Genomic DNA, 23,732 nt, shown 5'->3' on the forward strand with positions numbered 1-23,732 from the left:
CTAGTTAACCTTTTCTCTGATATCGAACGTATGGAATTATGGACCACGGTTTTGTATACAGTCATGAAATTATTTTAGTTTTATAAAATACTGTAGGTTGTAATATTCTATTTTTTTTTTTTCTAATGACGTTACTTTTAGTTTTTACCCTAGATTTCATTCATTCTTAGTCATACTTGCTAAATGTATTTCGCCTAATTTGTTTTTATAAAATTTTTCAATTCATTTTATTTAATTATTATAATTTTTTTAAATTTTTATATAAAATAAAATAAATAATTCAATTTTTTTAATTTTAAAACAAAAATAATATTAAAAAAATATATTTTAATAATATTTTATTCAATTTTTAACTCATCTTTTCTGCAAAAACAAATGAGACAAGTTATTCACCAGTCAGCCATTTAAACGAAAAACTATTTAAAATATGATGCTCATCACTGGAGATCACACAAATCAAAGTAAGGAAGGATATTTCTCAATATTTTTTTATATATTTATCTTACTATACTTATCTCACTTGAGAAATGATTCATTCAAAAAACAAAAAAAAAAAAAAAAACCCCTTTTATGAATAACCTCATAAATTGATGTGTCTTAATATTATACGTCAAATTGTAAAGTTCTTTTAATTATAAAATAAATCTAACATATCACATCTAGATATGTTAGATTGTGAGTTTACTTTTGTGAAATCTTTTTGTGGATCTTAATTCTCATCTCACTTTAATACTTCTATAATACAGTAAGTTTTATAGTACATAAAAAAGATTAATATATAAGTGAAATATAACAAACATTTTTTCAATAAATTGATGCGATACAATGGGATAATGAAATGATTAATAGCATTTCTCTTGGGGATATAAGCCAATAAGTGGAAATATTATAAGCTAATTGTTTAAAAATAAAACCACTCCAAGTAGTTGTAATTGGAGATGACAAAATACAAAACAGAAACAATTAATATTTTTCAATATGGATATATGGAAAAGGCAGGAAGGACGGCAATGGGACTGTCCTTGAAACTTCTTTGAAGGCTCCAAGTAGTAATGAAGGAAACAAATAAGCCGATGTTCACATGGGAGAGACGGGTGTGGGTGGTGGATTTGCCAAATGGGTTAGGCTTGGCTTCAGCTTTCAAAGTCAGGCTCATAATCATGGACCAGAGCTGGATGTGGGTCTCCCCTCTTGCCACCTGATTGTGTAGTCTTTTCCAGACTGAGTCACCCCTTTCCCACACCCATTACCCAGTTCTCTTTCACTGTACCATAATCTTCCTTTCTTTAAAACCTTTTCAGTTATCTGCAGTAGTACATGGGAATAATATTCTAAAAGGAGCTGTTCAGTCTATTCCCATGGACTATGGAAAGAAAAATAATATTATTCTTTTACTATCTTCAATCACATCAATGGAATGTGATTGATTTATGAAGTCATTAAAAACGTGCAACACATCTAAGGAGGAAGAGTAGATTGCTCTTGCAAGGATTTTGCCAAGGCTGCTGGTGGTAGGCTCATCGATTTGAAACGGAAAAGAAAGAAGGAAAACACTTGCACCAACTACATGAATACAAAGCTTGCCTTGTCAGAACATGCAAGACAACCCCATTGCAATGGAGAATTTCCTTGTTTTTGGATGGTAGCTCTTTGCCTCTTTCCCCTACTTTCACAGTAACCTGCTGCTCACATTTGTATTGTCTACATTGTTCCTTCCTTTTTTTCCAAGCACAAAATTTAAGATATATTTGAAAGCTTGACTGGATACAAAGTAACCTGCTGTATGTGATTCTGTTCAATTCATCTGTGGTAACACATCCACGATCTTCAGATTTTGCTAGGGACTACCTTTTGAAACAGCAACAATAAACATGAAAATACACTGACAAAAATTGGAGACAATTGTATTGATTCTAAGTACCCAAAATCAATACATGTCAATTTTTCCTAACAATGATTCCCAGCATGTTATAAAAATATAAAGGCAGAAACAACCTCGTCTCCTCTTCATCCCCGGCGGCAATTAAAAGAAGGAAAAAGTAAACCAGCCCAAGTTTTTCCCAAGAATCACGAGGCATATAATTTAGAGAGTTCTTCAGAGAAAGCCTTTCTAATAATCTCTCTCTTGATCTTGAAAGCTGCCGTGACTAGGCCAGATTCAGGAGTCCACGGCTCAGAAAGCACTTTGATTTTTATGGGAATCTCAAACTTCTGCAACCGTGCCCGCTTTGCTTCCTGTAATCATTTAAGTATATAACAAAAAAAGATATGAAAGTTAAAGCAAGTTGAACCAGGTGGATGTTTTAGTTTATGTTGTTGGGTGTTGAGACTCATGTTATTTTTCATATCAAAGGCAATGAGGTGTCCCAGACCCACTTTTAGTTAATACTAGACAATACGTATTGAGCACTGGGACGGTCTCTCCAAGAGTTCTGGTTCCTAAACCTTGGCCAACTCAACTTTTGCATTATCTCTTTCGACTCAATCCCAAATTTTTTAACCATCCATCTCGGATGCTGGACATAAACATTCCCTCCCAAGTATATTATGTATTGAGTCTTGAAGTTGCAAAATGGGTAGGAAACGCATAATAATCATAGAAGGGCACCCTCTTCAGGACTTGAAGTTGAATTCCTAAACATTAAGCTAAAGTCAGATTCATATGGATTTGATCCACCATAGATACCTTTTGGATTGATGCAAGAAGTTCCTTCTTCGTTTCGGCTTTCTCACACAAGTCTGCAAAGTCAGTAAAAGGAATTCCTTGCTTCGAAGCCCAATCTTCCACCGTATGCTGAGAAGCTACCACCAGAGCCACACAGTAACTATGAAAGGGATCAGCATGCAACATGATATTGTCGACATAGGGGCTAACAAGAAGAGCGGCTTCAACCTGTAGGGAAAAACTTTAGCCCCTGAAGAAGGTTCAATGAAGAAATACATTTCATTTTGCACATACCTTGCCTAGGGAGACATACTCCCCATGCTGAAGTTTGACTATGTCTTTTTTGCGATCAATTATCTCAAGGCAACCATCAGCATGAAACTGCCCTATGTCACCAGTATAGTACCATTTCATTCCTCTCTCATCGACCTTTCACAAGAAAAAATTAAAGAAATGAACAAATAAAAAAACGAAATGCATAATTCACAACTTCCAATGTATCTATGGCTACAGAATGGAAACTTTGAACTCTACCTTGTATAATTCTTTTGTTTTTTCTTCATTTTTGAAATATCCAACTGTAACATTTGGACCACCAACCACTATCTCCCCACGAGGCATTGGTGAATCACTGGTTAGATATCCACCTTCAGGCCAATCAATTAACTGAGATAGAAAAGACCAGATGTTGATATGAATAGATACTTCCCTGAACATAATGATCAAGTAAAATGTACATCACAAAGGAAAGTTCTCATTGGATACCGTTAGATTGATCGTTGTTACACAGATAAATGAGATATAGGGTATATGTGTTGCAATAATTATCATAGTCAACATAGAAAAATTTCAATTCTTACAAAGTTTCATGATGAGTACCCAAAACAAAGAATTATAAGACAATAAAAAAAGTTCAAAAAAAGGCTGCCCCCAGCGAATGGCCATGCAAGCTATGACGACCTTATATACTTAATGTATTACTTCTGCATGTAAATATACAGTTGTCATTCGGAAAGAAAAAGAAGAAGAAGAAATAAATTTTGTGTGTTTGTGGGGGGGAATTGAACCAACTAAAAAACATCATTACTAAGAAAGCTAAGATTAGAAAATAATTTCGAAGTGAGTGTATCACAAAAAAATATCATGGAGTTAGAACAATAGTAAGGCTTTTGAGAACTCGCCTCAGCATCTGAGGCATATCCTCAGCTCTTAATAGACTTATAACATGGTTTTGTTAAAGTATTTAGTTACAGGACACATTTGATAAGTCTACCTATATGAGTGTCAGGAGTGGTGCTACCTCCTATGCAAATTAGGCTTTGTCTCTAGAGCACTCATGAAACAAGCATATAGACACAATGCCAATCCATGTGTCAGCTTTTATGAACTACCCAAAGAGAAGAAAATTTATATGTGAGATATATCCGGCCAATCGTATAGAATCGTTAGTTCAAAGCATGTCTACTATGCCATTCTGATTAACTTTGATGTATTTTTATTATGTGAAGGTTCAAGTCCAAAAGACTATGTCTAAGTTTTCCTATTCTAACCAAGATATATTTTGAAAATGGCGGGAGATTGTTGAAAATATTTTCAAAATAATTATATATTAGATTTATTATTAATATCATTTTTGGGATTGATTTTGGAAGATATGAGTTATTTTGGAAAGAGAGAAATTATAACGAAACTGATCTAGCCTAGTGGCATTGATGCCTTTGTTTAAGCCACATGGAAGAGTCAGCCCACACAGGTTTGGGCGTGCGATCCATGAGCCCAAGGTGCCTTAGGAAATTAATGTAAAAATTAATCTTGAAGGACGCGTTGGCTGGGTTTCAAACCAGTACAAACTGATTGGTGGAAGCGCACATGACCGTTGGACCAAGTCCAAGTGTCGTGTTGCTTGTCAGCAGGTGTAATATATGTACGTATTAGGAACAGATTTATGAAAAGGTGTAACTTTTCATTCTTATCGTTTGGTCATCTATAAATAGACCCATTGGCCAACGAATTAGACAATCTGACAAGCCAGTTTCAAAGTTCTCTCTCCCAAAAGTTTTCATTTCTTCAAAACTTATCATTAGGATCTATTTATTCTATAGAGAAATTTCTAATATCTTGGTTGAATAAAAGAATCTGAGGGTATTTGGGGTCTAATTTCGTATGTGCATAACGCAATTAGAAAAACTGACTTGTTGAGGCTTCCTTGTATCTTGGAGACAAATTCGCGTATAATCCGTGTGCATACCGTTATTGGTGGAGACGAATATTGTCTTAAGGAAAGCGATATTGTAACATGCCTTGAAGCAAACTCTTTTCTCTCACTATTTTTTGTTTTGCAGCCCCTTTGCACCAACAGTTTCAACTATCAGCAACATACCAACTCCATTTCAGAGCTTCGATGCTTTTGATCAATATTCCTCTCAAATTTCTAATATCTTGGTTGAATAGCAAAATATGAGGGTATTTGGGGTCTAATTTCGTGTGTGCATAACGCAATTAGACAAACTAACTTGTTTTGGACTTCATTGTATCTTGGAGGCAAATTTGCATGTAACCCGTGTGCATACCGTTATTGGTGGGGTCGAATATTGTCTTAAGGAAAGTGATATTGTAACGTGCCTTGAAGCAAACTCTTTTCTCACACTATTTTTTATTTTGCAGCCCCTATGCACCAACAGTTTCAACTATCAGCAACATACCAACTCCATTTTAGAGCTTCGATGCTTTTTATCAATATTCCTCTCAAATTCACACACCCCAGACACACACGTTTAAGGGACTTTTCCCGCAAAACTTTCCAAGGAATTTCTCACTCTGTATGTCTAAAAAGTTCGTGATTGGATGTAACTGTCGAGATTTTATCAACCACAAATCTTACTTGCAAGTTTATAAACTTCAAACAGTTTCTCTGAGATAAATATTTTTCTCAATAGATCTCTTCTCTTTCCTCAATCTACTGAGACCGTGGCATTCTATGATTGTAAATTCTTTGTTTTGAACATTTCCTGAAAGTACGCAACCTTACAAACATTTGATCGAAATACTTGCCCCACCCGGAGATATGAGGGAAGGCCGATTCAACTTGAATCCTGGACCTAATCTTTAATTCTAGACTCTCCACCAGTGGTCATTTAAAAAGAAAGAAGGACGAGTGCATGAAGGCTACGTCATGCCTTGAGGCTCATGTTTTGGATTCATGTGCTTTAAAACCTATTTCATAAGCATTTTCTATGGAAGATGAAAGTTGGATATATTGACACTAAACTGAAATGAAGAAATGCATTTATCTAACATACCAGTAGCCACAGTTTTAAATTCACACAAAATTTTGAAAAATTTGCATGTGTTGTTCAAAAGGTTTTCATTTAAGCAGATAAAAGTACTTTTAGTTATCCATTACCTTAATGAATGAGCAAGGAAGTGGAGCTCCAACACGACCAACAGATGTATCATCGACCTCAGAAAATGTCGCACCAGCAGAAGTCTCAGTAAGACCATAACCTTGACCTATTGGAGCACTGTAAATAGCAATCTAATTAGAATGTTAAATTAGATAAAAAAAAATTATAGTGGATAGTTATTCTTCACACGGTCAAATATAAACCTTCTCAGCAAAGTGTCTCATAACATCACAAATGCACTCTTTTATAGTATTAAATTCAGCATACATAGAGGTACCAACTAGAAAGGCCAACCTGATGGCCTAATTTCAATAGAGACAGTAACTACTGGTTTTTCCAGCAGCTTAAGTAATAAGGAGAAAAATTGTAATTACGCATTTTATGATGTGTTTCTATTAACATCAAATAGGACATTCAGTATCACATGCTCTTGTTCATATGACTCTAATTAGTTCTGTTTCAGGATTTCAGGTCTTTCAGAGGATTAAATCAAAGGAAAGGAGGAGCTCAATATCTAAGCTGTGTACAAAAATTCAAAATGTGGTTCAACTAGAAATGAAAGTTTGCATAATTCTACAGTGGTTTACTTTTCTTCGTGACATTATACACCTCTATGTTATTTGTTGTGCATGAGAAAGAGAGTGCTTAGTCTAATACTCTAGAAGGAAGCAGTGACTCCTACACTAGGTAGGAAAAAATTATTTTGCACCTTTTAATTTATAGCAAGTTTGAAGATTGCAGCATGATCATACCTTTATTTGGAGGTTCTTAATTTCAATTATATGTAATGATAACTTAAGTTTGCTAGGATACTAACCCAAGACAAATGTTGATGAATCTCTGAGTATCACCGGAGAGAGGAGCACCTCCAGACAGCACAAAGCGGATGCGACCTCCCAGAATTGCTCTGACCTTTCTAAACACAATAAAATCCCAAACGGCCTTTTCCAGGCCAAAAGCCCCAAACCAACTACCATTTACCGCAGACAACCTACGAGCATATGCCAAGTCAAACAACTTCTTTGCTAATCCACCCTTTGCATTTACCTGAAATTTTGGAGGGATCAATAGTGGTGGAAGTCACCTATAATTTGGAAGTTTCACACAATCTAAAAGTAGATTTGCAGATGCATACAAACACACATTCAAATGCCTTTAAAAATTCCCATGCATTCATTCATGCAGGTACCATACACGCAAAACAAATTTACAAACCTTCTTGAGTACCCCATCACGAACGCGGTCAAGAATTGCTGGGACAGCTGTCATTAAAGTTGGCAACAGCACAGTGGCATCCCCCTTTGTTCCTTTTTTTATCTTGCTTGATGTATCCGTAAGCGTCAAAGGTGATCCATATCCTATAGCACTTCCAACAGCAGCAATCACATTCTACGACAAGAAGAGTGAAAGTTTTTGAAAGACACATTAGAAAGAAAAATAAGAATATAATAACCTACTGTAATAAATGGATGCAAAATACCCATTGAACTTCAATAGTAATCAATAGAACCACTTTACAGAATCACCGTACCTCAGCAGCTAATTCAAGGATATGAGCCATGGGTAGGTATGCCATGTAAATATCCTTGCTTCCAAGGCCAGGAACAATTGTCATGACGGCAGAAACTGTAGCTAGGACATTGGCATGTGTCATCATTACACCCTGTATAAGGTGTAAAAGCAAAGGTGAATTAGCACTAGATACTCTTATCTGAATTGATTAACCCTTGTCAGACCATTGAGCATTTAACTATCATCTAAGAAGGAATTTTTTAACATCAGCAAGTTTAAGACAAACATTGCTCATGAATAAAATTCATTAAAAAGACACAAAGAGATATGACTGAAGTATGAAGTACACAAGAAGTATATGAGGAACACTGATTTAAAAAAAAAAAAAAAAAAAAAAAGACTTTGAGAGAAAAAGCCTAAAGAAATATTTTGATCAGTGAAAAGCCTAAAGATATATAGGGACAAGGGATCACCCACCCAACAATACAGGGAGAAGATATGTAGATTTTGAATTCATAGTTAATGGAGAATCCTCCAATCCAAACAAAGTGATACCAGGATCTGCCAAAATGTTCACGAACCAGTTGTTCAGAACCAACACTACATGAGAAACCTACAAAGCCCATCATTCCCTCTCTAATATGTAAAAACTAGTTTTCTGAGTATCATACTGGACCAGCCATTTGAATTGTGAAGATCAGCAATGAGCAATCTGCCTCAAATTGTCTGGTTTCCACTTGAACTAGCAAATACAGAAGTGGCTCCACTTGTGACAGCATTCTCATATTGCAGAGAAATGTAACTATAAACCATACCGAGGAAATTCTTAATTCCCATCCATCCAAGTAGATATGTAGATAGGGAAAGACAGAGAAACAAGGAGGAAAATGCAATGGACAAAACTTTTAGAAACCAGAAGAATAATGATATAAATCAGATGCTTCTAACCTTAGGCAATCCAGTACTCCCACTTGTGTACATTATAACTGCAATATCAGCTGGAAGTGGTAAGTCGGCGTCAACAGGATTTTCTCTGCCAAGACTTTCCACATCTACAAATGAGGTAATTGTCCAGCTTTTGCCCTGCTCAACGTATGAGGCATTAGAGGGGATCTCATCATCCATACATATCACACGTTTAACCGTGTCAAGTTGTTCACTTATCTCTATGAGTTTCTTTAGTTCTTTGCATCCACATATCACAGTAGTAACCTCTGTCTGGAACAAAAGAAAAATAAAAATAAAACTAATCAGTATTGAGTAATAATGCGACTTAAGAGGCAAGGAACTAGTTTTGAACTACCACATTAACTCCACTTATTAAATGCCAGAGTTATTCATTGGATCGGATATAGGAAATAACCAGCTGCAGAAAATTGTAACATAAATTAATTGAAAAGTAACTTGTTAATTGCCTAGCCCATCTTTTAAGCTGTTTATCACCAATATAGACACTCTTTAACCATGCATGCATAAAGAAAGCAACGACTCAGAAAAGAGATTTGTAAACTTAAGGAACTAGAGTTCACATTTCACTAATATGTGGACAAAATAATTATTAAAAAATGATAGTTTCTAGAAAGATGTTTGAAACGCGTCAGTGTAAAAAATGAGGTCTCCAAAACACGTAACTAGATTCTTCATAAGAACATAGGGATACAACCTTCAGATATGTTTTCAATAACAAGTCCTGTGGCACTCAATACTTTGACACAAAGAAAAGAATTGTTTGCTTCTTTTGGGATGATTCAGACAAGAAAATCAAAAGTGAGAGAATATATCAACCTGGGAGACATTCCTTGCACAACAAGAAGTGCATAGGTTGTAAGATTAGTTTTCACCTAAATCTACACTTAGGTTACAATTACCATCCGGAAATTCCTGTAATCTTCCGAATGAAGTTCTACTCGTTTTAAAATACCAAAAGTGATACATAGTACAATGAATATGAAGAAATATACTATTTAGAAAGCAATACATCTCAATTACGAAAGTTATACCATTACATGGGGAAAAAGATAACACGCATAGCTTTGTCTTTTTTTCATGTTTAAACTTAAATTCTGGGATGGGCAATACAAGCAGGGAGTTGAGTGCCTAAAAAGGCATTCCAGCTTTGTAATGCAATATAAAACACCAGCACAGAGAGAGAGAGAGAGAAGAGAGAGAACCTCATTTAATGAATGACATAAAGCCTCCTCCCCCAAAGATGCATAGATAGTCACAACAGTGACATTGCGCCTAAAGCAACCCTGATATTGAAAACTGTATCAGTTACATCAAACCATTGTGAAAGGCAGGGGCACTATGGAGGACATCTTTGTCAATATTATGAGAAATGTAATGCCACCATCATCATTAGATGCACGTCACTAGAGGAGATACTTCTGGAAAGATATAGCGCAGACAAATTAAAATCAAATCATACATGCAACAGAACATATTTTCATATAGACAAAAATCCTGAAAATAAGGATCATTATATTCCATAGGCATGAAAAGACTGATCCGTTCTAAATGTAACTGGACTCATAAGACAAGCACCTGCAATGCAATGAACCATTCTTCTCTTGTGTCAGCAAAGATTGCTGCACGTTCTTCCTTCCTGTGCCCAAGTTGAGCTAAACCAGACGCAAAGTTGCACACAGCTTCAAATGCTCTACCATAGGTTAGCCACTCGTAATCTCCCAAATGAAGCTTCTCAAAGGACCTTCCATCTTCAGTGACTTCAACCTCCCTTGAAATCAACTCCCTAGTTCCAAGTAAGTAATTATCGCGGTACTGCTCGCATGAATGCTCAAAAAGTTCTGCAAGAGTTGAGATACCTTCCCATGCTGTTTGCACTGGGGAAGTGAACCGATGGTTCCGGATAGCATACCCAGGTTCCCCACCAACATCAGCGAGCAACCCCCTTTTCTTTGAATTCTTTGCATTCCTAAGTAGAAGAGTAACAACGAGGGGAACAAGGACACCAACAATATAGGCACTCATATTTGGACAGCTATATGGCCCCAACAGTCCACCAATTTAAATCCTGAAACAGGATTAAATCCACTCAATGATAAATTCAACCCAAAATCCAAGTCTATGACAAACATAAAACCAAATGTTACAAGTAAAAATCAGATCAAAATGCAAATTCAACTAAAATGTTGATATTTGTAAATCATAACAACGAACTAGCAAATGTCAATGTCACCCTGTCAAAAAATTTGAATATCTAACGGATCTATAAGTTCAGAAACGAAATAGGGAGTACAGCATAGAACCTTAGATACGAACACATAAGCATTTTCTTTCAAAGATAGTAAAATATCTCAAACTGATTGAGTTACAGAAAGAGGATATCTTGGATTATGATGCTAATGAACTTGAAAAAATACGAATAAAATAGTCGATGATTCATGAAAAATGTTGAGGGGGAGACTTACGCATATATCACAATCAATCGACACATAGTAAGGCAACTTTCGAAAATCAATATAGTTTGATGGACTCCTTGCAGATATATACAAAGGCCAATATAAGGACAGGGGGAAGATAATAATCACAGCAAACATGAACTTAAAACAAGATATAAACAAATCCAATGCGCTTGATACTAAAAAGAAAAAACAAATATTTTCAAGGAGCAAGCAATGTAAGTAGCGCATAGAAAAAGAAAAAATAAAAATATAAGAATCATAAGTTGCAGGAAACCACGAAACATGGGAAACTCATTTCAGAAAACAGATTAGTGAACCTGAAAGTATCTTCAGTTCTGGGCTCTGAAGCGGAAGAGCAGAAAAACAAAAACATGTATCAAGTGATCAGCATTGCGAGAATTCAAGCAATGAACTGGAAACCAAGAGTTTGAATAGGAATATAAAGGGCCCAGAGATCGAAAACGGTGACTTACTAGTGCTGGAGTAGGGTTGGAGGCGGATAGTTGAGGCGGACAAATCGAAGGGAAGAAGGTTTGGAGTTTCAGAAGGAGCTGTCTGTGTACTGTTTTTTGTTGCCAAAATATACATAACATAAATACGCGGTCGAGAGAGTGGCAAAAGTGTAAATTGTGGATCATTGTTGTTGTTGTTTCTGGAATCTGTACACGTGGTGATGTGTGTTTTTCGTTGGTGGACATGGGCCGTTCAATCTGTGTGAAGGAAAGTGTAGGATGTGGTGCTGGTGGCCCAGATGGCATACAGATTTGGATTCTCAAATCATAGCCGTCCAAAAGGAGAGACAAAAAAGCAATGTCTTTGGTTACTCAGAACGGCAATCCCAAGTGTCAATTTCACGAAGCTGGAGGTTGTGGTTTCTGTTTTTTATGGACCACCAGATTTCTAAAAGATCTCCAACCTAATACGGCAACCGATAAATATATTTGCACTTATAAAGAATGTAAGTATTGCGTATTTTTTTTAAAAAAAATAAATAAATATAAGATATATATGAAAAGATTAATTTTTTAATAGTAGATTTGACTCTTTTTCTAAAGAAGTATACGGTGCTTATACAACTCATGACTGTATATAATATTACTCAATGTAACATAGACCAGGCTTGATTTGTTCAAAGAGAAATTCTATTTGCAATTTCCAAAGGATTGCATGTGCAAACCTTACATTAAATGAAAAAAAAAATATCATTTTGATAAGAATATTATTATAATTTTAAAAAATTTAAAGATAAAATTGATTAAATTTATAATGCAGTCCCTATTTAGGATTGCACGTAGCATTGCTCTTGTTCAAACTGGCCCAATTCCATTTTATTGATTAGATTTTCTTATAGTTTTAATAATTATTATTAAATTCAAACGTCGAAAATCAAGTTCATAAATTAATATGGCTAAGTACTAGTTTGATTTTACAAACTTTTTAAACTATCTTATCTCATCTCATTTTAACATTCAAATATCATTCAAACATAAACATTTTCTAATTTTGAATTTGTAGTTTTTTATCTAATCATTACCTAATTATGATAACTTTATCAAACTTTTAAATAAAATACAAAAAATAATTTAATTTTTTCACGTATCAAAACAAAAATTATATTAAAAAATTATATTTTAAACTTCTTTTAACTTTATAATTTTTTAATTCAACTTTTTCTCTATTCTTTTCCAAATTTTCATAAAAATCTTAACTCAAATCATTTTATTACTATTTAGAAATTTATCATCTCATTTCATTTTTATAATCAAACGAGATCTAAATATGATACATTACTACATTAGATTTATTTTATACTAAAACAAATTTAATAATTTAATGTATTACAATAAGCCACATCAACATATAACTTATGTAGAAAAAACATTCTTTAAGTAGAATCTAAACATTTAAGTTGTAACGAATGTTTAAAAAAAAAAAAAAAGGCTAGATAATAGAATACCTTATAACTTATGTGCGATGTACAAATAATGCATGTTTTTATTTTTCTAATTATGAAAAATATTTAAATAGAGAATTGTAAATATCTTGATTTTAGTAGCTACAACTATACAAGGGGTGTTGGCCAGTTAATTCGAAGCACCATTGTAGTTAAATATTTCACTTGGTAATTATTCTGCATATATCCTAATCCCGACCAAATTATTTCACTCAGAATTCTTGAGGAATAAGATGAAATGAAATAATAAATTTGTGAATAATAATGAGATAGTTTGATATAGATTTAACACTTTTTCTTTCAATCAATTTATACTTCTACAAACGCATGACACCTATTTCCCTAATCTCTTTTGTCGAGATTTGGCATCTGGCAATACTTTCTTCAACCATTTATGTATAAGATAATGGGAATGAAGTTAACCTAGGCTACAAGAGAAATAAGCACCTTTTTTATTCCATGTCGTCTGTTTTTATAACACATATCATTTCATATCATATCATCTTATTTAATTATTATAATTTTTTCAAATTCTTACGTAAAATAAAATAAACAAAAATGTTAGATACAAGCGGCATGTAAAACTGCTGTGCAAATTGCAAACGGTGCCTATGTGGAAAATGAAACTGTTCGTTTTGGACTTGGATGAAACGGTTCGTTTTGACTCTCATTCTCCCTCACTCCTTTTTCATCATGCCCAGATTTATCGATGCATTACAACCCACTGCAAAAGTCACGCAAGAACCATTTTGGCACAGATTCCTCTTAAATTAGTGCTAAAATTGGCAACAGAAATTACTTGTTAATTTTGATACTTGCAAAACCAAACACTCATTCACTGGAAGGGCAAGTGTTTCACGATGGTGCTATCCCCTCCTGTTGGGAAGATTGAAAATGCCATCATGATAATTTGTTCACACTTCACCGGAGAGATACAAGAAAAAATAGAAGTCCCTATTGAAAGTTCATCACCAACTCAAAAGTTGATATGCATTTATCCGAAGACAAATCTGGATATCCAATGAACCTTGGATGAAGCTGCCCACGGAGAAGACCCACACGAAGCTCTTACCAGTGCGCACCGACTTTTATGACAAGGAGAGATCTACCCAGTTTGGAAACAGATGACGCCGAAGACAAAGACGACTTCCAAATCCAGTTTTTCGCCACTTTTTTTCAATGCACAATGTGAAGAACACACGGAGAAGACGGCCACGGAGAAACACACGAAGCCAAAGCACAATGTGAACAAGCTCTAAATCTCTGTTTAAAGAACAAGCCTCAGATCGCATTTCATCTGCTTGAAGAACAAGCCAAAACCTATGGAGAATCTCTTTTCAAATTTCTCTTTCTCGCATTTCTTCTCTCTCTTTCTTTTTTAAATGTAACCCACGTCAGTTGCCAATTGCCAACCGTTTGCACGGTCCGATTGTCTTTAGAATAACTGTAAAATAAATAATTTAATTTTTTTAAATTTTAAAATAATAATAATAATATTAAAAAATACATTCTATTAATATTTTTTTAATTTTTAATTTTTATATCAACTTATCCCATTCTATTTTATTCATAAAAATAAACGAGGCTAATTCTATGTAAAACAGTCGGGATGCAATTCTATTCTTTTCTTTTTCTTTTCTTTTTAACGTGAACGCTGAACTCCCAAATGAAGCTGAAGCCTCGTGATGTGAAGTCCACGTGTATAAATGGATGGTTGACACTTGTAGAAATCCCATAGATACATGGCCTCCCTTGTCAATCCCTCCCAGCATGACATTGAATGATTGTATCTGTATTCCATGGATCCTAACAGTGTAAGTTAGGCTGTGTTTAGATATTAAATTGAGTTAATTGAGTTGAGTTGAGTTTAGGTAATAAAATATTATTAAAATATTATTTTTTAATATTATTATTATTTTAAGATTTTAAAAAATAGAATTATTTATTATATTTTATATTAAAATTTAAAAAAATTATAATAATAAATTGAGATGAATTTAAAAAATAAATAAAGCCTAATAACTATTTTAAATTATTTTATTATTATCCATAAATTATTTTATTATTATTTATAAAATTATCTCGTCCATTATAAAAATATCTATCTCATTATAAAAATATCTAGTTGAAAATCTATATTTTAAGCAGCTATATGGAGGAGCATTCCAGAGTTCCAAAGTTGACCATTTGACCTGGATATGATTACAATTCCACTACTTGGGCGAGCACAAAGGTCCAAAATGGGAGGAAATTATGAGCCTAGCTACAGTACAGATTCAGCAGAAAGATTCAAACCAACAAAAAAGGGGAGAGTCCCGTTGTGTTAGAGCATTGGCAAGTCAAAATTTTGGTTACAAATTAAGGTTTTAGTTAAAATCAAAATTATTGAAGATATTAATTTATATTAAATTATTTATTTTAAAGTAAAATAATAATATAATATTATATATTTTAATAATAATTTTTTTAATATATATTTTTATATTTTGTAAATACTATTAATTAATAATTTAATTTTTATTTAAAATTATTGTTTTCCAACTATTTTTTATATCAACTTAATTATCCAATATAATATAACCTTATTTACAAAAAATATTTCCAAACTGGATATAATATAGCCTTATTTACTAATGAAAGTTTTTAAAAAAATTTAATAAAACCTTTTTAATTATTTGTGAATAAAATATAGGTTTAATGAGGTGAATAGTAAATCTCCGACTTTGAAAATTCATTTAGAGTTACCGTAGCTCAAAATTTAAACTAAAGAATTTTAGCTTGTCTAATGCAGGTCATTTATACAAAACTTAACTATATTTTAGATTTCACTGACATTTGACTAGTCTAATACTAGTGCTCTTAGATTTCGATAAAATCTCCAACACATAATCACAATAAAGATAAAGCTCAAGTTCCTCTATCATCCGCTCCAGTTTAGAGAAAAAAAAAAAGGGCAGCAAAACCAATTTAAGGCTCCACCAAACTCAAAATCAAGCCATATAACTTGTTCAAAAATATCACACCACTCTCTTTGTTTAGCTCTATAAATACAAAATTTTCTCAACCAAAATCCCTTCAGTTTAAGCACCATTTTCTTTATAATTCAGTTATTAGAAACTGTTATGTACATGTAAGCATACAGATAAGAGGGGAAAACACCAAACAAATACAATACAAAGACAACACCACCTTTAGATAAATAGGCTTACAGGAAATTTCTAGGCTTGGTTGCTGCAGATATTTCTTCGACAAGAAAAGAACATATAAAACAAGCTTGCTCGAGCTGCCGAGCATGTCACGTGAAAAACGGTGTACCATTTTCTTCAGAAGATGAAGGCTGTAAGGCACGGATTTTGATGTCATATTTTCTTCCACTTGAAACTTCATTGCCAGAGGAAGAGTCGGATGCATCAGTTACAAGAGGGTGCAATGACGTACTATCATTGCAAGCAATTCCAATCGGGTTAGCACACTTGCGGCAAAGAAGTTTGGTTCTCCGGCGGATCAAACCCCAAGAGTGCTTAGAAAAGTGGGGTATGCATTGGATTTCATCAACCTGAGTAAATCTGCTCTCGTCAATATAAAAGAAAGATATGATCCCTGTCTTTATAGATTTCCCGTATTTTGAGCCAATGGTTGAGGTGTTCCGATCGCCAGAGCTTAGGTTCAGTTCATACCCACAAGAACCACAGCTGCACGAAATAGACTATTGTCAATGCCATGTAAAGAACCATCTTAACATCTGTATACTACTACAACATAACAAAGACAAAAGCAACCAATATCCACGGGAAAATCAACATTGTGTCCCTCTCAGCTTGAAAATGACGATGTAAGTCACTAAAAACAAGGTGATGAGACATTGAGAGATTAAAAAACTAGTCAGACTTTGATGATATAACAGAGATAATTTTAGAGATAACGGCATCATAAACTCAAGAGGGGCAATGTTTCAAATTTTGTACAGTGGATTCATTCTATTCTTGTAATGGCAGAAACCTCCCCTGGACATGTATTCTATTTGTCCAGGGAGGGGAGCATTGCAAATGCCATTTTCAGTCCAACCCCTTCTTCAATTACAATATGCCCAACGATCAGTAAGATAAAAAGAGAAAACATCGTTCTTATGTAGCTAGCATCATTTTGTTTTGGATGGTAACCTACCGAAAAAGTTGACAATAACCCGTAATTAGACTAAAGTTTGTTTGGATAGAAAAACGGTTTAATCTTATTTTATTTTAACATTACAATTTTTTTAAATTAAAATATAATAAATACTTAATTTTTTTTAAATTTCAAAACAATAAAACAAGTTATAGTAGGAGATGAGGACGCCAAAACCCTCTCCTTCTTGAACTGAAATTTGAAGCAAATTTTCTAATTAAGGATGATAAGCATCAAAGTGAGCGACGGAAATGTGTGTTCAGCCACCAATTGGGATTGGTTCTATAAACGTTTTAATCACGCAAGTCGTAAATAGTTTACTATAAGTCTATAACCGATTAAAAAAAAAAAAAACCATCAAATTTGTGTATTCCGAGGGGAAATTAAAGAAGAAACTTAATAAAGTTGATTCTCCATGATCTTGCTTCCTATCAGCATCAACGATTATCAAACAAAGTCAATCCACAAGTGTTTTTCAAATGAGAAGATTGGAAATTATGCGAAAATCAGGCGTCCCCAAGAAAAAAATCCAATTAAAAACAAAATTTATATTTAAATCTGCAAACCAAGAGGCAATTAAGAGAGATAGAGAGGTTGGAACCTATAAGAAACATCCCTCCGAGAGGGATTAGGACAGGAGGAAGAAAAGGAAATGTTGTGGTGATTTCTGTTCAGATATCCGTCTTTGACAGACGTGGGCTTCTCCTCCATTTGATGTTCTAAGCAGAAGATCACTGCGATCGTGCCTGTGACCGTGACGGTGAGAACCACCTCTTCGAAGCTACGGTTCCCCAGAGTGAAGAGAGGTGACCAAAGTTTGATCACCGATCCGGGTAACTTGAACGAATCGAGTTCTTAATTCGGATATCGCAGATGGAGCCGATGCGAAGCAGTTGAGAGAGGGAGAGAGAGAGAGAGAGAGGGACTGCAAAAGAGCGGTCGAATAAGAAATGAAGAAGGTGACCTTTCTCCGGGTAGGGATGGGTTTGTGCGTCTCCTGTGACTTTATCATCCTTATCCGACGTGGCCCAGCCGAAAGTATTAGCACGACTACAGTAATTTCATTTACACAACATACATTTTCGTAACATAATCTAATTTAAAAGATATATTACAAATTCATTCGAAAAAAAAAAAGTAGAGAAAGTACAGTATCCACGAGCAAAAAACTAACATTTTCATGATAAAATTTATTTTTTTTAAAAAATGCAAAATTTATATATTTTAAAATTGTATTTAATATTATTTTATATTTAATTAATTAACTAAATATGTAATTTTATTTTAAAGTTAAACTACGACAAAAAAATATATGAGAAAGGAAAGGATCTTAATATTATTATTTTTATTATCTTAAGTTTTATTTGTTTGATGTGCATATAAAATTTATTACTATCCATAAATGCTTATTTCTCCCGATTTTTCCTAATTTAAACGTAAAAAAGGAGAGGGTGGATCATCCTTAGAAGAGGAGAGGGAAGCGAGGGATGGGGCCGGTCTAGATAGAATTAGCGGTGGGAGCCCTGGTGACCATAGGAAAAGGAACTCGAAAGGGGGAGTACCTACTAAACCAGACTCCTTGGAGGGCAAGTCGAAGGTCGTCACCAAGCCAGTAAGAGCTTGCCCCATGAGCTCATTGAAGTCGTCAAGACCTGATGAGGTTAGGGGTGGCAACATGTGACACGACCCGTTAATTTAATACGAATACGACACGATAAAAGTGGATTAGGGTTTAGCCTTAACGGGTTTGGGTCAAAACGGGTTAACCTGTTAATACACGATTGCTTAACGGATCACTAACGGGTCAACCCGTTATGACCTGTTAAGAAAATTAAATTTACTTTTATACCCTTAAACCTAAAGGGCAAGGAGGACGCTCCACTTCCTTATTCAAGTTCTAAATTTGTTTAGATTTGTGTTTTTAATTTTTTATTATATTAGGGATTGTAACATTAATATATTTACATTGTATGTTCTGTTTATTATATTCAGATGTAATTTTAATAATGAATATTATTACAAATTGTGTGGATCATATTTGTTTAGATTGTAATTTTAGACTTGTAGCTTATTTTTCATTTTTTATAGATATTATTTATATTTAAATATTTATATAAAATCAATCAAGTCAAACGGGTCATGTCGTGTCGTATCATATTTGTTCAACCCATTAACGTAAACGGGTTGAAACAAAACGGATCGTGTCATGTCATGTCAATTTATTTCTTATTCATTAACGGGTCGTGTCGTGTCAACCCGTTATCTTACCGTGTCGTGTTCGGGTTTGAAATTTTGACACGAAATCCTTAACGGGTCGTGTTCGTATTGAACCATTAAGTGTAATGTACATATCTTGACATGATACGAACACGACCCATTAACACAATTTAACACCCTCACAAGAGAGGTCTTGGGTGCCTAACTCTCAACACCAACTTTAGAATTAAAAGCCACGAGCCCTTCTGATTCCACTTCCACCTACACAGCAGGCTTTGTAATTTCACCCTTGTCGCCTTCACTGCGATGAGGGTGTTTTTGAGATGCTTAGCAGACGAAGGAGCACGCCTCTTTGCCAGAAGTGTCACGGCCTTAAGTTTACACCCCATTACGTGGGCGCAATCCGACACCACGATGAACCTATCAATGTCGGTGGTGGTCAAGAGGTGCTTGGTCCCCAGACCACCATCATTTTCTTTAGCCCAGTTGAGGACTATATCAACACGAGAGCATCCTTTATCAATTAGCTCTAACAAGAGGCTTTTGTCGTAAGAGACTTTACCCCAATTCGCACAAACGGGAAAATCTTGGATGTCCCTTTCTAAGGCGGGAAATTCCCAACCTCCACCAAAAAGAAAGAAATTTTTTTTTCTACCATTGTTTGGCATTATAGTGGCGGGGCTCAAACGCCACCAGGCGTTGTGAATAAACACAAAAGCTACAAATGTTACCTCACAGCCCCTTTACGAAATAAAAGGAGTGGAATTCATTGGTGGTCAAATCTGGATATGTCTCCCCAAGGGCTCCAAGGTCATGTGAAAAACTACACATGAGCACAGTAGAACACACCACGCATGTGAATAAAGTTGAGCAGGAGGCAGAGCCAACCCTATAAAGTACAAGATATCGCGAACTAGACGAATGAAGGGGAATCGTAGGCCTTGAGCTTGGTCATAAACTGAGAGGGCAATAGATCCTATGTACCCTTCCTTATCAACGCATCCTCCCTCTGGAATAGAGAGCTTTACAGAATGTGGGATGTAATAGGTGGACCTCAACTTCGTTAGGTCCTGCTCAATCAGAGTGGAACGCCAAGTGAATCCTTCAAAGAATGGAGGGGCTAGGCCATCAGAAGACTCCGCGACGGCGTGGGAAGAGGCCCTCGCCAAATTATGGGTCAAAGGTTGGTTATGGGTACATGAGGAGCCGTGATTAACCATGAGAGAGGATGTAAGAAACAAAATGAGAGAAGGTGTGAGAAGGAAAATGAGAGAGAATGTGAAAAAACAAGAAGAGATACGGCACATATAGAGGAGATAGAATGAATTAAGAAAATGAAATAAAGGGTAATGATGAGGAAGTTCTTGAGAAGCCAAACGGGTGACAACACCGACAGTTACCATTCTTTTCAATGGGAGAGAATAAAAGCATGCACAGTTATGTGACCACATTTTTGGGTACAACGACAAGTTTGGACCAACACCTTAGTTAATGTGGATCCTCAGTGGGGTAGAAGGGAATGGAGTCTGATGGGCTACCTACCTAACCCAAGCTAGCGGGGTAAGGTGCCTCCATAACCCAAGCCAGTGAGATAGGGTGCCTTCACACGAATTAAAAGAATATAAAATAAATTAATTATCTTTGTGTCAGCACATAGGAAATTAGCGGGATAACTGAAAGGGATATTTAGGTCCCTTGATTATAAGCCCACGACTAGTGAACAAGTTCAGCCTATGGGCTCGAGACTGGGGGACCCACTATCCAAGAGCCCATGTGACCCACGGGTTTAACCGTGTGATATGATAACAATGATAGATCAAGATGGTTATCTCATCCGCTTATTACGAGATAACTAGTGCTTATCTATGTCCTCCACATCGTTATAAATAACACCTAAAGGTAACACTAAACTCTAACTTTGGCTTATATAAGCATATTGAGATCACGTTTCTCTAACTAGGCATCGGAGCTCCCCTGGGCGAGGGCGACTAGTGCTGCCCTCTTATCTGTTGCAGGTCATTCGAGTAATTAGTGGTGTAAAACACATCATTTACAACTAGTATATTAATAAATTTACCATTGATTATATTTGGTGATTGAGAAAATTCTACTGTTCCAAATAGATTCTACAAACTTTACTTAAATTAATGAGAGTTAATTGGTGTACTTCAGTCATGGACGAGGCCAAGGGCAACCCAAGCTCTGAACTATATATATATATATATACACACACACACATACTATAAAAAAATTATTTATTTATGGTCAGCTGTTTCCTGTGAAAATAACTATTTTCTATCAAAAGTAATCTGTTTTCGTTGTAAATAATTCATTACAAATGCTTATTTTTCTTTTAGTGATATATAATATAACATTGTATAATTTGTATATTTTCTTAGTTTTTGATATTTTTACTTTTATTCTTGTCCACAATTCGTAAATGGTATGACCAATGCTTTTAAACAATCAGCCTTAAGGGATGCCTTACAAATTATCAATAATTTTTTAATAGATCATTCTTTTATATCATCGAATTAGAATTCGATCTCATTTAAGATTTTATAGTAACTACATTTCGTTTTCAGATTTTATTTTAAGAAATTAAATTAGAATATAAGATTCACATTTAATTATTTCTCTTTTAAAGTTTATAATTTTCGGAATAAAACATATTTAACAAAAAAAACCCCACATTCATTAGATAGACGCAATATGCAATTCCACTATTTAAAAACTTTTAAATATATGATGTTATTGCTAAACTGTACATTATTGAGCAAAATCCAAAACATAGTTTATGGTTTACATATATTACCTATTTTTTATAATTCCTACATAGATCGTTTCCATAGTTTAACATCTTCTCTTAATTGCAATATATGAAAAGCTTAAATGTAAAATTACCAGTATTTATGGAAGAATCTAAGTTTTATTTTTTTTTTTTTACTCGGTTTTTTATCAATATGTTAAAGTATTCCTAAAAATTTTCAATTCAACTATTTATTCTACATCTAAAAGTATCTGGCCTCTCCAAATTTATAATCCTTCCCTCTTTGGGAGCTGTGAATAGTGATACATTAACATTTGCATATTCGATGGAAACTAAGGATTTATTTTGTTAATATATATATTATTATATTATATAAGAGTCTAGATATAATTTTAAAGTGTATAAATTTTATACATTCTGTTTAAAATTTAGGGAAGATAAATCATTATAGTAAGGAGTAGTGCCACTATGCCTCCTCAATTTGTACACTTGGTGTGCCTCTAGTGCAAATTACATTTTTTTTATTTTTTTTAAAATTTTTTAAACATGTTTAAATATTTTTAAAAAATAAAAAAATATATAAATACATTAATAATCACTTCCTTAACCATTAAGAAAAAAATTAAAAAAATTAAATATATAAGTGATTAAAATAAAGAGACAAATTGATCAGACATTATAACATTATTTTATAGTAGTATATGAATCAAGGACATGTTGTATTTTTCTTTTTGAAAAATTCTATTTGTAGCCTTTAAATGGAGATTATATGTGTAAGCTTTTTATTAAATAAAAAAAAATTATTATTTTAATAAAGATATTATTATAATTTTAAAAAAAATTTAAAAATTAAATTAAATAGATTTATAATATAATTTCTATTTAAAGATTGTACGTAGTATTTTTTTTTTTTTTAATTTTGTGTGGAAGTAATGACACTTTGGAAGATCATGGAAGAAGGAAAAGAAGGGAAATGAATTATTGATATGGAATTGGTGTCGTGTCAGTTTGCATGAAGAGTCCTTTGATGTGAAAAGGTCGTCTGGAGTCGGCCATGATTAGCAACTTTAAGAAGAAATTAAGCCTGCATGCATGGATTGATTAACAGCCGCCACGTCGTTACGTGGGAGAATAATTATTTATTTATTTTTTACTTATTATTTTATGCATTATTTTCTTAAGATAATACGCATGATAGGCAAAGCTTCAATAGACAGGTGTCAGGTCCTGCACCACCGACAATCGGATGATCTAGCTTTAAATTCTACACCGACCATCACCAAGTTAAGGCATTAATCAATGGTCAAACTAGCTAGCAGCTCAGAGTTTATAGGATACGATTGCGATTTTTATTTTGAGCTATGCTATAGCGATCGAAAAAACTAATCCGAAAATATCTCTTGAATAGTATTTTATTTTAATGTATTTTTTTAATCATTATAAATATTTAAAAAATAAATAAATAATTTATAATATTATTAAAAAATACTTCCTTAATTATCAAATAAAAAAAAATCATTCAGTACACACATTCAAGATCTAAATTCGAGATCCAAAATATTTCTGTTTATTTTTATTTTTATAATTTTTTGTTTTAAATATATATCTTCAATATTTTTGT

At 34.0% G+C, this 23,732-nt stretch overlaps 2 protein-coding genes and 1 long non-coding RNA gene across 6 annotated transcripts; all 3 read right to left on the reverse strand.

Moving 5' to 3' along the window:
- Window positions 1-1,364: 1,364 nt before the first annotated feature.
- Window positions 1,365-11,628, reverse strand: LOC121257693 (long chain acyl-CoA synthetase 9, chloroplastic-like). Of its 4 annotated transcripts, XM_041158849.1 has the most exons (13): window positions 11,480-11,611; window positions 11,324-11,348; window positions 10,126-10,615; window positions 9,753-9,833; window positions 8,530-8,799; window positions 7,601-7,732; window positions 7,285-7,458; window positions 6,887-7,116; window positions 6,069-6,186; window positions 3,200-3,331; window positions 2,960-3,094; window positions 2,687-2,893; window positions 1,365-2,235 (listed from the first exon to the last, which is right to left on the reverse strand). In XM_041158849.1, the coding sequence occupies exons 3-13, from the start codon at window positions 10,570-10,572 to the stop codon at window positions 2,068-2,070; spliced, it is 2,094 nt and encodes a 697-aa protein (XP_041014783.1). In that variant the 5' UTR covers window positions 10,573-10,615; window positions 11,324-11,348; window positions 11,480-11,611; the 3' UTR covers window positions 1,365-2,067. The 4 variants fall into 4 exon arrangements, with proteins under 4 accessions (XP_041014783.1, XP_041014784.1, XP_041014787.1 ...); XM_041158850.1 differs by lacking the exon at window positions 11,324-11,348 and having other exon boundaries at window positions 11,480-11,628; XM_041158853.1 differs by having other exon boundaries at window positions 1,365-1,857; window positions 11,324-11,567.
- LOC121257694 lies at window positions 4,640-6,062 on the reverse strand. The gene is made up of 2 exons (XR_005939263.1): window positions 5,421-6,062; window positions 4,640-5,096 (listed from the first exon to the last, which is right to left on the reverse strand). It is a non-coding gene; the product is annotated as an uncharacterized LOC121257694 (long non-coding RNA).
- Window positions 11,629-16,034: 4,406 nt separating the features above from the next.
- On the reverse strand, window positions 16,035-18,102 carry LOC121258239 (uncharacterized protein At4g08330, chloroplastic). The gene is made up of 2 exons (XM_041159670.1): window positions 17,726-18,102; window positions 16,035-16,652 (listed from the first exon to the last, which is right to left on the reverse strand). Exons 1-2 carry the CDS (start codon window positions 17,833-17,835, stop codon window positions 16,256-16,258), a joined length of 507 nt encoding a protein of 168 aa, XP_041015604.1. The 5' UTR covers window positions 17,836-18,102; the 3' UTR covers window positions 16,035-16,255.
- Window positions 18,103-23,732: the final 5,630 nt, after the last annotated feature.

This window comes from Juglans microcarpa x Juglans regia, chromosome 3S (assembly GCF_004785595.1).
Source record: "Juglans microcarpa x Juglans regia isolate MS1-56 chromosome 3S, Jm3101_v1.0, whole genome shotgun sequence".
Classification (NCBI taxonomy): Eukaryota; Viridiplantae; Streptophyta; class Magnoliopsida; order Fagales; family Juglandaceae; genus Juglans; species Juglans microcarpa x Juglans regia.